Source organism: Octodon degus, unplaced genomic scaffold, assembly GCF_000260255.1.
Source record: "Octodon degus isolate 3935 unplaced genomic scaffold, OctDeg1.0 scaffold00052, whole genome shotgun sequence".
Taxonomy (NCBI): domain Eukaryota; kingdom Metazoa; phylum Chordata; class Mammalia; order Rodentia; family Octodontidae; genus Octodon; species Octodon degus.
Window position 1 is genome coordinate 2,726,860 of NW_004524628.1, and position 15,415 is coordinate 2,742,274.

The following is a 15,415-nucleotide window of genomic DNA, read 5'->3' on the forward strand; positions in this document are numbered from 1 at the left end:
ATGAAATCTAATACCACCAGTAGAAAACAGGTGATAAATATCTTTTCTTCTAAATTCACATTAAGGTTTCAAACATCTCTCTCATCTCAATAGCAAAGACCGAAAGCCATGGATCAAAAACAAGAGCAAATCCAGACTCCTTAAAAGCTAGCCCTTCAACTGTTTCTTAAATAAGACACAGAAAACAGCCTATCCGTATTAAAGTTAGAATGTACAGCAGCCATATATGTACTAAGTGAAGGTCTAATTCAACACAGATGCAAGGTCACCGATTACACACGGTACGGACCAGACACAATGAAAGCCTCCCACTTAGGCGAATTCACAGAAGACAGCTGCCTCTTTTTAGCTCATTTTGTATAAAAGGAAAAAACAAAACTTTCTACCTCAATTCCAGACACTATTTTGCATAATCACAAAGATGCAATCATTGTGCCTGGATGGTTAATGGTTTAAGTTTTTGTCCTTAAAGCACGCGTCTGTCCCAGTAGGGCCATGTGACTGCTCCCCAGGAAACCTAGACAGCGTGTGTGTGTGTGTGTGTGTGTGTGCGCGCGCGTGCGTGCGTGTGTGTGTTGAACAAGATGTGGAGCACACGCACACCAAAGGCATGGGGCACAGGGAGACATAAGCTCTCAAAAACAGAAATAAGTGTCAGAAGAACTGACCACTGCTTTCAAAGTAAGGAAACAGAAAGGTTGTGAGCAGTCCGAGTGGCGTAAGGAGTGGCTGAGCAGGGGGCAGCTGGTGTCCAAGGCACTCTGCGAGCTCCATGCAGCCAAGTCTGCTGGAGGCTCGGTTGGCCCAGGCTGTGACCTGTAAAAAGTGTCACATACATGGCTGTGCCATGTCTCCCACGCAGAAGACAGCTTCTGTGCCAGAAGGGAAGGAATGGCAAGCACACGAGGGACTTTACGGTGTGCAGAACTTGTGCTCCGGGACAGGTCTGTTCCACCTTCCAAAGCTCTGGTACCTCTTCAGGTTCCTCTTTCTTCCCTCTCCTGACCTCAGGGCAGAAGGGCCGCTGGCCAGCTCTGCCGCCTTATGCACTCCCTGGCCACTGAGTGGCCATGACACCATCTACTCCAGAGGAGGACAACGGTCCTCCGCCGGGCTTAAGGGCCTGCCCCAAGGCTGTGGTTAGTGGGAAGGCCAGCACTAGGCACGTTGCCCACTGCGATTTTCCAATGCCATCCTTCCCACCACACTACGAGAGGGGAAGGGAGAGAACATAAACTCCGCCCTGCAGGCCTGCGCTCTAAAGGCAGAGTGGTGGCCTTCGTAGCTGCACCCCATGAAGCCCAAGTAGACCCAGGGTGCTGTTGGCACCCTGCACCACATTAGGTATATCACTTGGTTCTTTTTAAATCCACAAATATTCATGTTCCTGCCATGGGTACCAACCTCTCTTAGTTTATAAGTTGCTCTGATGAGTTATATAGACTTTATGATCACATAGAGTAAACCAAAGATCCAAATTCTCACAGACCAATAGTGTCTATCCAGAATTCATTACTTTGTATTAAGAAATTTCTCAAGCAACTGAACACCAGATGACTCGATAAGAAAAGGAACTACTTGTTCTGCAGATGGAAGCCAGGGCCCTTGCACCCACAGGGCACCGGAGCCACCAGAGCTGCACCCCTGTCCCCAGAAGCTTTCTTGGACTCTTCTCTAGCCCGATTATGCCACTGAAAAGTAACTCACTTCACTCACCCCCAAGCACCTTCCCACATAGTCTTAAAAGGGAAACAGATCCCTTTCTGCTTTAACTGGCATCTTAAAAATAGAAGTGTGAAATTAGTCATTAAGTTCTTCTATAAAGCGCTTCTAAATTTTAGTAACTCCAGCCCAGGTACGTAACACGTTTTCAGGGAGGGGGCTGAGGGAGGGACCCCAGAGCTCCAAATGTTTGCATTTAACTCGTTTAAACTTCACACACTCTCTCCCTCTTCATCTGAAATGGTCAATGTGTTAAAGTTTCACTTGCAAAATTCCCCAAGATGGGTAGCAAGGCTCAAAGGGACCAAGCATTATGCCTCCGACAGAGGGCAGGTGTCAGGGCAGAGACCCAAACTCTAGGCCAGGCTTCGAAATGTGACAGAACCCAAGCCCTCTTCTGGGGTCCCAGGTTGCTTCCTTGCTCCCAAACTGCCATGAAACCTCCACTCCTGGTCCAGAGACACTCATGACAGGGACAGGAGCCATCACTGTGAGCGCAGAGGCCTGAGCCTAGAGCGGCCAGCTTCACCTGGGTGGCCAAACCCCGCCAAGGCCCTCACTCAGTTCAGGGGACGACGGGCACAGGCAGGAGCAGGAAGGGGCTTGCTCTGCGGAGTCTCAGCCAAATCCACTGCTACACATGAACCACATGGTCCTGGTCGGGACCAGGGACCTGAGAGGACACAGGTGAGTGAATGCTTCCCACGGGATGCTGGGGCTCCCGCCTTGTGGTGAGTGAGTTCTTACAAACCACAGAGGCCTGGCCACCAGGAGAGGATGTCTACGCTGTTAACTAGCACCAGGCCCTCTGCACAGGGAAAAACCCAAAAGCAACCAGGAAGGAGTTGTAACTCACGCAGAAGGAAATGCCAACATTTAAGAGAAGGATGGCTAATACTCTGCTATTTTTTCACCAAAAGAGTTTAATTGCCCTCGGGGAAAAGGGCAGCACCCATGGGACTGTCCTGTGGGAGGGGACACTCCCAGTGCTAACTCCCTGCACTACGTGAGAAGCCACGCTGTGTTCCACTGCTCCATACGCACAATTGTGAACGTGGTCAAATTTCTGCCACAGCTAATAGGTCGTCTCCAGCAGGTGCCCCGACCAAGCCCAGCCAGGCAGCATGGACTTGGCAGTGGAGCCCAGGCTCTCCTCAGGGCGAGGTTCAGGTTCACCAGCAGGTTAGGGCTGGTGCAGCCCTCCCCTCCCCTCCCCAGTCCCTCCCAGGTCAGTATCCGCAGATTGTCTTTTTCACCCATTTGTTTGCCCTGGGACCAGGCAGGTTAGAATTACGGTCACATTTCCAGACGAATTCCCTTCTGGCTGAGTTTCAGATTCTTGAAAGGACAGCACCTTTCCAGGGAGAACAAAAAGCGCACACTACACCACAGCCTGGGAAGCTCCCCGAGAGCCAGAGCCGGAGTCTCCACCAGCCGCTTTCTGCTTACCTGCTTATCCTAACACTCCTACAGCGGAGTCAAGCTCTGTGGGCCTCACCACGTAAAGACCCTGAGGTTTAGGCAGACTGAGGGGCTGGCTGAGGTCCCTGGGTGGACAGCGGAACAGGTGACCTGCCTAGACCTGCTCCGCACTGCCGTGATGAGCAGACTGTGCGTGTGGGGGCGGGAGGGGGGCAGCAGGCACCCACCGGATGGACACGTTCTACTTGCTAAAATTAAAAAAGCAGATGCCCCAGAAAGAGTAATTAGAGGACTAATGTCCAGGAGGAGGACAATGCGCCAAAAGCCTGACGTCACTTGGACGAAATCTTCACCTACACAAAGCACACCACGGCCTTCCCTGCTCAGAGACAGATTCTGGGTAACAAAGGCCAAGCTCAAAGAGCACAACTTACAATGGTTATCATTAGGTTTGTTCTGATGGCAGATGCTAGGTGTGCTGGCTCGGCAGGTGCGGCAAGGCGTGCAGGCAAGACCACCCAGACCCGAGCACGAGGAAACCCACTACAAACAGGCTGAGGTATTTTCCTAACCTTTGTGCGGTGCCTATGACTTCTTTAGCTCCACACTGGCTAACATCTCTTCTGTAACATCACGAAACTTCACCTCATACCAGGAGCACCATTATAGCTCTATGAACTAGAAAAAAGACAGCGCCTCAATGTGTGGAAGGGACGCTGAATAACTCGAGTTCTCCTGTCTCACTGGGACTGCGGAAACTGGTTTTCTGGCTGTATAAACAGTGCTACGATGACCCTCTTGTGTGTATGCTGCCTGCTGCTAGCATTTCCTCAAAGGGGAGGGAAGGTCAGCGCCTCCACTCTGTGTCAGCATGCGGGCCAGGAGTGAGGGTGTGCAGCTGGCGGGAGTCGGGGTGCTCTCCAAGGACAGAGATGGGACTGGCAGAGGAGCCGCAGCCAGACCAGGAGGTCTAACCAAAGGACTGGACAGGCTGGGGTGTCCATGGCTGCGAAGGATAACAGCGGACAGCAGCTGCCCAACATAGGGAGACAACTTAATGCTGGCGTGGCTGGTGGGATGCAGCCGGGAGCTGGGGTGCATGGGGGGCTCTCCCACTACGATCAGGAGGACCACAGATCCTAGTGGCTTTACAGTAGGACAGGCAGCGCTAGGCATCACTGCCCAGCCTTCAAGTAACTAATCTACGTAGACAGGTGTCCCCAAACTTCCCACCACATACCTCAATACAAAAAAAGCAGTAGGTGACCCATCTTTCCTGCTTTGTCATCCAAGTAGATACAACAGGACTTTGGATTCTCTTTAATAAGAAGCTCCCCTAGGGCATGTCAAATCTGACCTTGTTACCCAGACATTAAGGACATGTACAAGAGAACACACCCTGTAGGCATGCCAGTGTCCCACCCGGGAGGAGACAGTAGACACTGCGCTTAGGGTCTGGAAGACAGTGGCCTGATTACGGCTAAAATCTCAGTTTTCATGCTAAAAATCCTACTCCATATAAAGAATGAAAACAAACGGTTAAGGATGTGTTACACATTCTCAAGTTTTTGCTGCCAATGCCAATCAACAACACTCTATAGTCTTAATGTTTGTGTCTCCTAAGTAAGTGTATGCTGAAACCTAACCCCCACGGTGACAGTATCAGAAGGTGTCATCTGTTCCATATGGTTAGTGGCCTTACAACAGAGACCCTGCAAGACCCTCACCTCTTCCGCCCACGTGAGGACATAGCCTGAAGCTGCCACCTTTGAGTGAGGAAGCGAGACCCTCACATCACAGGAACCTACCTTGACTGAGGACAGAACTAAGAGGAATAAATTTCTGCTGCTTTTAGGCCTCAAGAGTCTATGGTACTCTATTCTGGCAGCCAAGGGGATCAAGACAAGTTCCAGTTGTAAATACACGTCAACATAGATTTCTAGTTCTGCTGAAGAGAAGCTGGCTGCCCCCAGATCCTTGTCTTATAACTAAGAACCTGGCCATAGCAAGGCAGGTGAACAATGCTGCGTGAGCTGTGGCCTTCTTGTCACTTTCCATGTGACCCAGAAAGGTGGTAGCAGAAGTCTCCAAATGGGAACCTTCCACAAGCACAGAGGGACAACGCTCCGGGAAGCTGCTGGCCCTCCCAAGTGGCTGGGGGAGAGGGTGACCCTTGGAAGGAACTCCTGTTCTATCTGAAAAGTGAGAGAAATAAACATTCTGGTCCGAGGGCTTCAGGGTAGCCAGTGGGAAGTGCTTTTTTTTTTTTTTTTTTTTTTTTTTTTCGGAACCGGGGATTGAACTCAGGCCTTTGTGCTTGCCAGGGAAGCGCTTATTCCACTGAGCCAGTTTACAGTCTTGATTGGCATTGGTTTTTTTTTTTTTTTTTTTTTTTTTTTTGGGAAGCATATCTTCCGGCTGATCCCAAGCCACTAGGAGAGGTACTCTCGTCCCAGTCCCTGCCAGGCAGAAGTGATCCTGGCCCCTGCCCAAGCTAGCCGGCTGCTGCCCGGTGGAAGCAGTCAAGGCAGTTGTTCCGATCTGGGGTAGGTACTTGGGGTCTTGTAGCCAGCTAAGCTCTATACCCCCTGGGCAGCCAGGGAAGGCGACAGGCACAGTAGTACACCTGTATCGATGAAGGTGGAGGAAGGTAGGGTTAGAGGCTAGCCCCTACCTCCCACCCTGAGAGGAACAGGGAGTCCATGGCAGCAGCCTGCAGAAGCAAGGTGGGAGGAGGCAGCCCTGCACCGTTTTCCCACTCTTGGGTGTCAAGAGCAGCCAGGGAGCCCCGGTATTCCACAGCCCAACTGGACTCAGTGGAGCCACATGAGCTGGTCCCCCCACTTTTGCCAAGAGTCAGTGAAGGACCACATAGGAATCTGAACTTCCACCTCACACCTGGTGAAAGCAGGCAGGAATCTTAAGAGTTGAAAAACACAGTTTAATTTTTTAAACTCCCTGGATGGGTTCCATAATAGGGTGGAAACATCAGGAGACACAATCAGAGAATAAGGGGACAGATCAGTGGAATTTCTTCCCTCGACCCACAGAAAATGTAATGCTAGAAGAATGAACTGAGTCCTGAGTTTCTCTAGGGTGGATCAAACTATCCTAAGCATCAAGGGCCCAGAAAACTACCCAAAAGCTTGAGAGCAGCCCAACCACAAACGGCTCCTGACTTAGAGGAGACACCACCTGAAGAACACCAGACTTCTCCTCGACGACCACGGAAGCAGAAGAAAGTGGCATGGTACCCAAAGAAAACTGCCAACTATCAATTCTGTCCAGTGAAATGCTCCTTCCAGAAGGAAGGGGAATAAAGACTTTCTCAGGAGGACAGCTGAGAGGATCCGGCGCCCACAGGCCTACCAAGGAACCCCCAACAGCAGGAAAGGCTAACAAAGGCTCAGGATTTCAGCAGCGAGGCCAGGCTGGAATACAACGCAGGAATAAATACAATAAACCAGTGAACGTCTCATGCGCTTCTTAAATCACATTTAATGGCTGAAGCAAAACTAGTAACACCACCTGGTACAGTACTCAAGGCGCACAGGAGAAATAGTTAAGATAATTATATCTGCAAAGTAGTCGAGGAACCGAACAACTAACTGAACGGGAAGTAAAGGCTTCTACGCTGCAGTTAAAGCGTAAAACATGCTATTGTGGATGCTGGCACGCCTGCAACGTTCCACCATGTGTGTATGTGTTGTACTGAAAATAACCTCCAAAAAACATTCAGAATAACATAAAAATATCCTAATCACTACCAAGATAGAACCCTAAAAAATGTTCAAAAAACCCACAGTCAGCCTAAAAAAAGAATATACAGGAAGCAGAAGCCAAAATAATGGCACACTTGCACAATCTCCTCAAATGCAAGAGGTCTAAATACACTATTTAAAAGACAGACGTGGCCAAGTAGATAAAGTAACTTTATTGAATGGTATAATGTATACAAAAAACTTCTTTCAAGTATAACATACGTAGGTTGAAAGCGAAAGGATGGAAAAAGACCACAGGAACATTAACGTGCATTTTTACAAAGCGGACATGGCTATATTAATAAGGTGGACGTCAATGATAAAATGGACCAGATGACTAGGAAGACAGGGCTAAACGCCAAATCCAGCGAACTGGAAGACAATGCTACACATCAGGGTCAAACAACAGCGTGTCCAAATACGCAAATCAAGCCAGGAGTTGAAGGATCAGGCGTCGCAACCCTTACCGCTGCAAATTTTACCACCATACTCTTAGCAACTAACAGAACCCTACACAGAAAAATCAGTAAGGATGCAGAAAGACTCAGCAATACAATCAAGCAGGGAGATGTAAACCGCACGCACACGGAGACACCCACGCAGGTGCCCACGCAGGTGGGCGTGCGTGCAAACCACCCCCCAAAATCAGAGGCTTTCCGAGCAGTCCTGGGTCATTCTGTGAGTAGACCACATTCTCAGCTGTAAAACAAACCTCAACAAGTTTAAAAGACAAAAACTAGGCAGAGTGTATTCTCTGGCCATAGTGGAATCAAAGAAAACAAGACAACAGGACAATCTCCACGTGCTTGGGACCATCCCCCCTTCCAAATAATTCACCATCAAAGGATATCTCATAGAAAATAAAGACATACGCAACCCAACAGAAACGAAAACAACGCACCACAGTGGTGGGACGCAGCTCACACGCAGGTGAGAAGGGACTTTCTGGCACTAAATGCATACGCTAGTGAAGAGGAATGTCTTCACAGCATTATGAAGAAACTAGACCATAAACAGAGCAAGCAGGAAGAGGGGTGAAACAATGCAACTGAAAACAGGGCAACAAAGAGAAATCAACTGAACAAAAAGTTGGTTTAGGAAAAACAATAAAACCTTCAGAAAGGTTCATGGAAATTTTAAAAAGACACAAAGTACCAATATCAGAAAAAAAAAAAAAAAGCATCTCTTTTAGGATTGTAAGGGAATAGTACACAAAGACTTCTCAATTTATAAATCCAATGACTTTCAAGACATGGACTAGTGCCTCAAAATCCAGAGACTTCCACAACTCAAGGAAGATGAAATAGACAATCTAAATAGTCCCATATTACTAAGAAATTAAATGTATGGAGGCTGGGAAGATAGCTCAGTGGAATAAACGCTTGCCGGGCAAGCGCAAGATCCTGAGTTCAATCCCTGGTGCCACCAAAAAAAAAAAAAAAAAAAAAAGTTCCAAGAAGAAATCTTACAGCCCAGATCACTTCACTAGAGAATACAGTACTGTAAAACATGTAAATACTGCACACCACGTCCCAGGCAGGGAAGACGTACACTGCGAATCACACAATGTACTGTATCATATCAGCAGGATACTGAAACAAAATCAGACCCATCAAATGGCATAAAATGCTTTATAAAATCTAGCACCACTCACAGTAAAAACATACTAATCTGCAAATAAAGGTAAAACCTTACCTTCTTAAGGCATATCTAAAATACTTTAATCACTAACTTTTAAGATAAAAAGCTTTTTTACGCCCTAAGACTAGCGACAAGGTATGGATGCCTGCGTTTGTCATTCTTATTAAAAGTGAGCAGTAAAAGCTCTAGCTATTAGAACAGGGCAAGAAAAAGAAAGAATGCAAAGATAGGGCCCGGGAGATAGCTCAGTGGCACAGGCGCCTGCCTGTCAAGTGCAAGGTCCTGAGTTTGATCCCCGGTACCAAAAAATAAAATAAAATAAAATGAATGCAAAGATAAGAAAGAAAAAAATTGTCCCTATTCCCTATTCGCAGATTACAGGACTATCTATCTTCCAAGAAATCTAGAAAACAAAACTTCCAGAATTAAGTTCAGCAAAGCTTCAGGAGACAAGATGAGAAGGCAAACACCAACTACATCTCTATACAGTAAAAAGGAACACAAGAGGGCCGGGGAGATGGCTCAGTGGAATAAGCGCTTCCCTGGCAAGCACAAGGACCTGAGTTCGATCCCCAGTTCCACCAAAAAAAAAAAGAAAGAAAGAAAGAAAAAGGAACACAAGAAACTGAAGTGAAAAGTACATTACTATTAAATGCTCCTATATTTTATTTAAGTATAATCTAAAATAAACAAACCATAAACAAGCTCTATGTACTGAAAAACGTGCCGCTGAATCTTAGAGGAGCCAAACGCGTTCACGGGCTCCAAGACTGCATGGAGTTATGAACGTACAGCGGCAAGTCCCCACACTGCCGCAGGAGGCAGCAGCCTCGCTTCCGGGCACGCATCCAGAGGAGCTCCCGGCAGTGCGCCCCCGGCAGTGCGCCGGCTCGTGTCCGGGTGCACACCAAGGCCCTTGATCAGAGGAGGCTGGATCCAGGGCAGGTGTTGCGGGGATGGAGCACGCCCTGCCCTGGGTGTGAGTGCTGCCGCTGGGCAGGAGGCCCAGACAGCAGAGACACCAGGAGGCTGCTGCTGTCACGTGCTACTGTTTCTGGTGCTGCAGTCTGTGTTCCACCACCTCCTACCGGCTCTGCGATGTCCCTCTGCCACCCCACTGTGTCTTAGAGCCAGCCAATTATGGCCTGACATCTCTACAAACTGTGAGCCAAAATAAAATTTTTATTTAACTTTGAGCATCAAGTATTTTATCTCAACAATGAGAAAAAGTAACAAGACAAGCAGAATCTTGAAAGGCTATTTGCAACAGCACACTTCAGAAGCACCAAAACACAGAAGCAAACTAAGCGTCCATTAAGGGATGAGAGGATAAACAAACTATGGTACCCACTTATACTGGAATAGTATGCAGCCCTAAAAAGTAGAGTACATATTACAACATAAGGGAATCTTGAAGAAACTACACTACATAAAATAAGCCCATCAAAGAGGGACAAATATTGTGATTCCACTTGGTCAAGATTATAGGGACACAATGCGGTGGTCTTCAGACTGGTGATCAGAATCAGGGGAAGGTAGGAATTAGTGTGGAACAGGAAGGCCCCATGGAAAATTACAAGTGTTTGGTGTGACCTCAGTCAGAGGCAAATAGCCAGTTGACCGGAGAGCTCAATTTGATAAATCATCGAGAAAGATTTTCATCCCAGGGAGTCTTCCTCATCTCTGCAGTCACACTGTTTTCTTTATAAATGCAATTTATTTTCAGCCCCAAACTAATTCATATCATTTGCAGGCCCTTTATAATTTCTAAAGAAATTTTGTGCTTTTGTTTAATAGGTAATAAATCCTTTTATAGTTTGTATTGGCAAAAAAAAAAAAAAAAAAAAAGATTATAGGGATAGAAAGTAGAATGGTGGTTGCCAGGGGTTGGGGAGGAGGAAGAGGAAGAGTTATGAATGGGCATAAAATCTCAATTCTGCAAGATGAAGAAGTTCTAGGGACCGGATGCACAATGATGTGAAGGTGCAGAGCACTACAGAACTGTGAACTCGAAACTGGTAAGATGGTAAGTTTTACGCCGTTGTTTTACGGCCAAGAAAGTATTTAAAATGTGTATCGCAGGTGCTATTGCCACATGTCACCCAGAAGAAAATGCTGGAGCGAGCGCTCCATTCTGGGCTTCTGTCCTCTCAGGCACTCCCTAGAACTGCAGGAACCAAGGGAGCTCCAATCTCAGAGGAGGGGCACCCATGCGACGAGGCTGAGGGGCGCACAGAGGAATGCGATTAGATTAGCCGCCAGGCGGGAGGCAGGCGCGCCAGCGAGCAGCTGTGACGCTGCCGCTTTCCACTCCCGCGACAGGGGCTTCATATCCTCCCCGAGCTGCCTCTTCTCAACTCCTACTTTCAAATGTGTTGGGCTCACGTACTTCAGAGAATAAGCGTGTGCAGGGTTTAATATATAATTTGCATTCAAAAACATACAACATAAAATATTCACCCAAAAAAGACACTCAGTGAACCGGCACTCAGGGCTGGCACTTGGTAAAATCACAAGAGAGCATTTGTTAATGAGTTAATCCTCCCAGTGTATGGAGGCCAAACAGAGTCAAAGTACAAAGCTGCACTCCTCCACGATAACGTAGTACTCTATCCACATCGTCACAAAAAGCAGAGACCCGGGGGAAACCCGAAGATTTTCTGGCGCAAACGTCCGATTACTACGCACCCCTGGTAAAACTTTACTTTGTTATCAGAACAAAGATGCAAAGATCAATAAAACCCCAGGACTGAGCTGTTTTCTCTCTACCCCAAGTCACTGAACAGAAAACTATTCTATGGCCAAAGGAGCCCCTGGCTAAGTAGAACCTCTTTTAACCTCATGTTCAAGTGGTTCAAAGTAATTATAAAGATGTCTTTGTGAGAAATGAATTTTGCAGTACATTCTCAAAAGGATCATTGGAGATCCTAAAGGAAACAGCTGAGCAAGGAGTACTAAACAAGGCCAAGAGATGAGAGAACCCTTTATCAGCGCAGTGCTAAGCGGTCTTCAGAGAAAGAGACTGTGAGGACGACCAGGGAAAGGAACTATGACAGCAATGATCACCTCAAGCTGGGCTTCATGATACACACCCATAATGCCAGCTACTCAGGCGGCTGAGGCAGGAGGATTAAGGGTTCAAATCCAGCCTGAGCAAATTAGCAAGACCTTGTCTTTAATGAACTCATATCGCCAAAATCCTCCCCTCTGACTAACACTTCGTTTCCTACCTTCCTTTCTACCCTAACTCATCCTCCTCCCCTCAGACAAATCTTCCAAGAACTTAAATGCTAAAAACTTTACCTTGGTCGATTAATTCCAACAAACTCCTTGCAATTTATCGTTTGTTCCTATGCATTCGACCCTCAGCTACCCGGCCACCCTAAGGGCACGCAGCACATTGAGGATCCATTCCGGGGCAGGTATAACCAGTCACTGAGGCTCACAATTTAGATTGTAATCTTTAAAGCTCTGTATCTGTCATCTCAAGTAACGGTGCTCACATTTTAATTAGCTTGTTAAGCCATGTTTGTCACCACAAAAAACATGCATGCTTGTCTTTACAGTAAAAGATACACTAACACATCCACCACTCCGGTGAACCAGGGAAGGGGAAACTATTTTCCTGCATTAAGCCACCACCTGCAGTGATTGCCACACAAGCCTGCAGTGTAAAAGTGTAACAGCTTCCACCGGGTCCTTAGAATAACAGGTTTTTAAATATACATTCCATAAAGACCCGTTCCCTCTGTAAGAACGCTCGCTGCAGCCCTGCATATACCCTAGACTGTATCATGGGCAGCAACTCCAAGAACTTCTACCTACGGCTGCTGTCGGCTCGGGAGTGGTTGCTCCAGCAGGAACTAAAGTAGTAGCACCAGCACAACTTCTAGGTGCTTTCCCCAGGGAGGGCTCTAATGCAATCTTCCCCAGCAGTCAGCAGGAGCCGCACAGCCCAACACATGGCCCTTGGCAGTTTTATCATTTTGCCTGATACTGCCCAGCCGTGTCCTGCCCAGCCACCACCCCGCTGAGGCTCCCAGCTCTTCCACACCAGTGCACACCCGCCCAACTGATCGCACTGAAAGGGATGAAGACCTCACTGTACCACATTGACAAATACAGAATTTCTCAGGCTGCTCCAGAATTCCTGGGCCTCATGGCTTTCAGTCAGCCTTTAGCATGGTATGACCTAAAAGCTAACTACAAGCCTAACTGGCCTTCCCAATAGTAACACTACCAATTCACGTGCATCTTATTGATGAGGAAGGGCTGATCTGGACAAATGCCAAAAGTAGGTCTGGTGCACAGCAATCAAGGCATCAATCTTTTCCACTAGTGGAGTTAAAGGACCAGGATTCTACAACTCAAAGTCACAAGCTAGAATGTCAAGAGTCTGGCTAAGAGCTGGGGAGATAGCTCAGCAGTCTAAGCATCTGCCTGGCAGGTGCAAGGACCTGGGTTCAATCCCCAGCACCACATGCTGCTGGCCTCAGGACCCTGGGCGCGCCATGCTGGCCACTGAAACTGGGTATGGTGGCTCATGCCTGTAATCCTAGCACTGGGGAGGCTGAGACAGGAGGATCACTATGGGTCCAAGCCGTGTAGTGAGATGCTGTACCAAATAAATAAATAATTTTTTTTTTTTTAAAAAAAGTCCAGCTAAGCTTGCAGATATTTCAATGTAGTTTATACAATGTCTTCAAGGATCTACATTAGTTGTCAGTGTTTAAATATTGGTGTATTGGGACTCAAAATCTCCATTCCTGGATCTTGTGCTAGAGGAATACCTGCCACTCTGAGACTGCATGTCCTGGTACGATCAGGTGACTCCAATGTAGAGAAGCAAACGCTTTCCAGTATGTCACCGTCCTCCCAGGTCATCCTTCCCTGCTTTAACTTCAGGCCTCTTGGGTATTCTACTTCAGGTCCTAACCCTGCCTTCTTGAAATAAAAACCTACAGCCTACCCTCATTAGCCCTATGTCCAAATACTGTGGAGAAACCCGAGTATGACATACCACCTTCACAGTTCTGCGTCGGCAATGCTTATGTGGATGAGTTCATTTTGTACAAACATCATTTTGAAACTAATGAACCTGCTACACCTTTAGTTACAGTTAGCTGTTTTCTGTAACTGTGCTGGTCCTTTTCAAGTAGAATGTCCTGAACACATAGACGGTTATAGTTCAACCACACCATGGTTAAATGATTTAGCTTAATGAAGCTAACAGATTCAAGCTTAGGGCCCCAAAGGCCGAAGAGCTATGCACATTGTAACAGTTTACAAAAATGTCATCTTGATATTTTAACACATCCTCCACTCCCATCAACTTACAGCGTACAACAGTTGAAGGGTTATATAAAAGGTCTTTAATGCGACACACAGCCTTGAACAGATATTCACACAACCACATGCCAACTGCCTCTTACCCGGGTATTGCTTACCCATTGCACTGAGATAATGGTTGAAGGCCTGGCAAGGAGGACTTGGGGTTTGTGTTGATTTGTCACAACTCATGGGTGCCGGGCTCCTGTCTGTGTCAAAAGAGAAATACCCACTGGAGGATCGAGACAGCAGGGAAGATCTTCTCACAAAGATGAAAAGCGGGGATCTGGTAGCAAAAGGGCCAGGGCTGGCCGGTGGGGCCAGCGGGCCCTGAGGGCTGCCGTGGGGGCAGCGGTCCCCTTCGCCTTCGGGATTACCTTGGGGCTCCGTCTGTAGGGAGGTAGGGGCCCCAGCCCTGAGCTGGGGCGGCCTCTCAGCAGGCTGCAATTGTCCACCTTCTCTGTCACACTCACAACTTACATCGGAAGGTTGCTTGGCCATTTGGTCTTTTTTTCTGCAAGGAAAGAAACAAACCTAAGATTACCCAGGAAAACAATAATTACAGCGAGATAAATCAGCAAACCATCACCTATTAGGGACCCTCAACAGTTCATCTCAAATACAGTACTGTAAAATCAAGTTGCGATGTTTACTTCTCCGACGATCTCCGAAATAAAAATGCACTTAAAATAACAAACGTATGATTATCCTTTTTGGCCACGGTGGGGAGGTGGAACCAAACCGCCAAACAAAACAGTAACAATGTCAATTACTCGTGAAACTGGTGCTTCTACATAAACAAATACACAAGTTGCAAGAGCAGCAGTCTGTCTGAAGTCTATTCACATGTGCTTTTTGCTCGGGACAGACTTGAATCAAGTCGGAAACTCCCAGCGGGCTCTGATTTCCCGGGATCAGATACCGCGCTGGAGCACAGCGGCAGGCGCAGATGCAGCGATTGCAGGCTGCCGCTGGCCGAGTTCCCAGCTCCGGCCCCATTGTTTGCCGAAACTGCTGAGGGCAGCAAGTCTGGGGAAGGTTTGGCAGCGGCCGTCAGCCGTAGTAAGTGCGTCACAATAGAGTTTGTAACTCTGAGCGCTGCTGGCCCGGCCCCGGAGCTCTCCGCCCCCGGTCCCTCCGGGTCCAGCCAGCGTGCCACACCGAACCGGGCAGAACTTCTCCGACCTGCAGTCACAATGCTAGGTGCACTGCTCGAAATGCGGGACCCCCTGCCCCGAGCCTCCCCCTGGCACCCCGTGCAAAGTCCACAACTAGCTCCGCGCGCTCGTCAACACCGGGCGCGGCGCCCCTCCATCCCAGACCTTCCCCTTCCCAGGCGGCCGCACCACCACTCACGTCCGCCCCTTCCCTTCCGAGCGTAGCGTCCGCGCCCCGGCGCGGGCCCCGCGGCGTCCAACCCGTGCCCTGCGCCGACTAGGCGCCCCTTGATTGTCACCGTGGAGGCGGCGCAGGAGACTAAGCCCGGCGCTAGGGTTCAAAACAACCCGGGCAGCGCAGAGCCCACGCCTGCCCGTCCGCCC

General features: G+C 48.2%; 1 protein-coding gene across 1 annotated transcript in view; it reads right to left on the reverse strand.

The window, feature by feature from the left end:
* Bcl2l11 (BCL2 like 11) overlaps window positions 1–15,395 on the reverse strand; it is a 69,218-nt gene extending 53,823 nt beyond the window's left edge. The window contains exons 1-3 of the mRNA XM_012515159.2: window positions 15,231–15,395; window positions 14,252–14,388; window positions 13,994–14,083 (exon numbers count right to left, since the gene is read on the reverse strand). Coding sequence (XP_012370613.1) covers window positions 13,994–14,083; window positions 14,252–14,375 — 214 coding nt within the window. The 5' untranslated portion in view covers window positions 14,376–14,388; window positions 15,231–15,395. The remainder of the gene's footprint in view (window positions 1–13,993; window positions 14,084–14,251; window positions 14,389–15,230) is intronic.
* Between the last annotated feature and the right edge of the window lie 20 nt (window positions 15,396–15,415).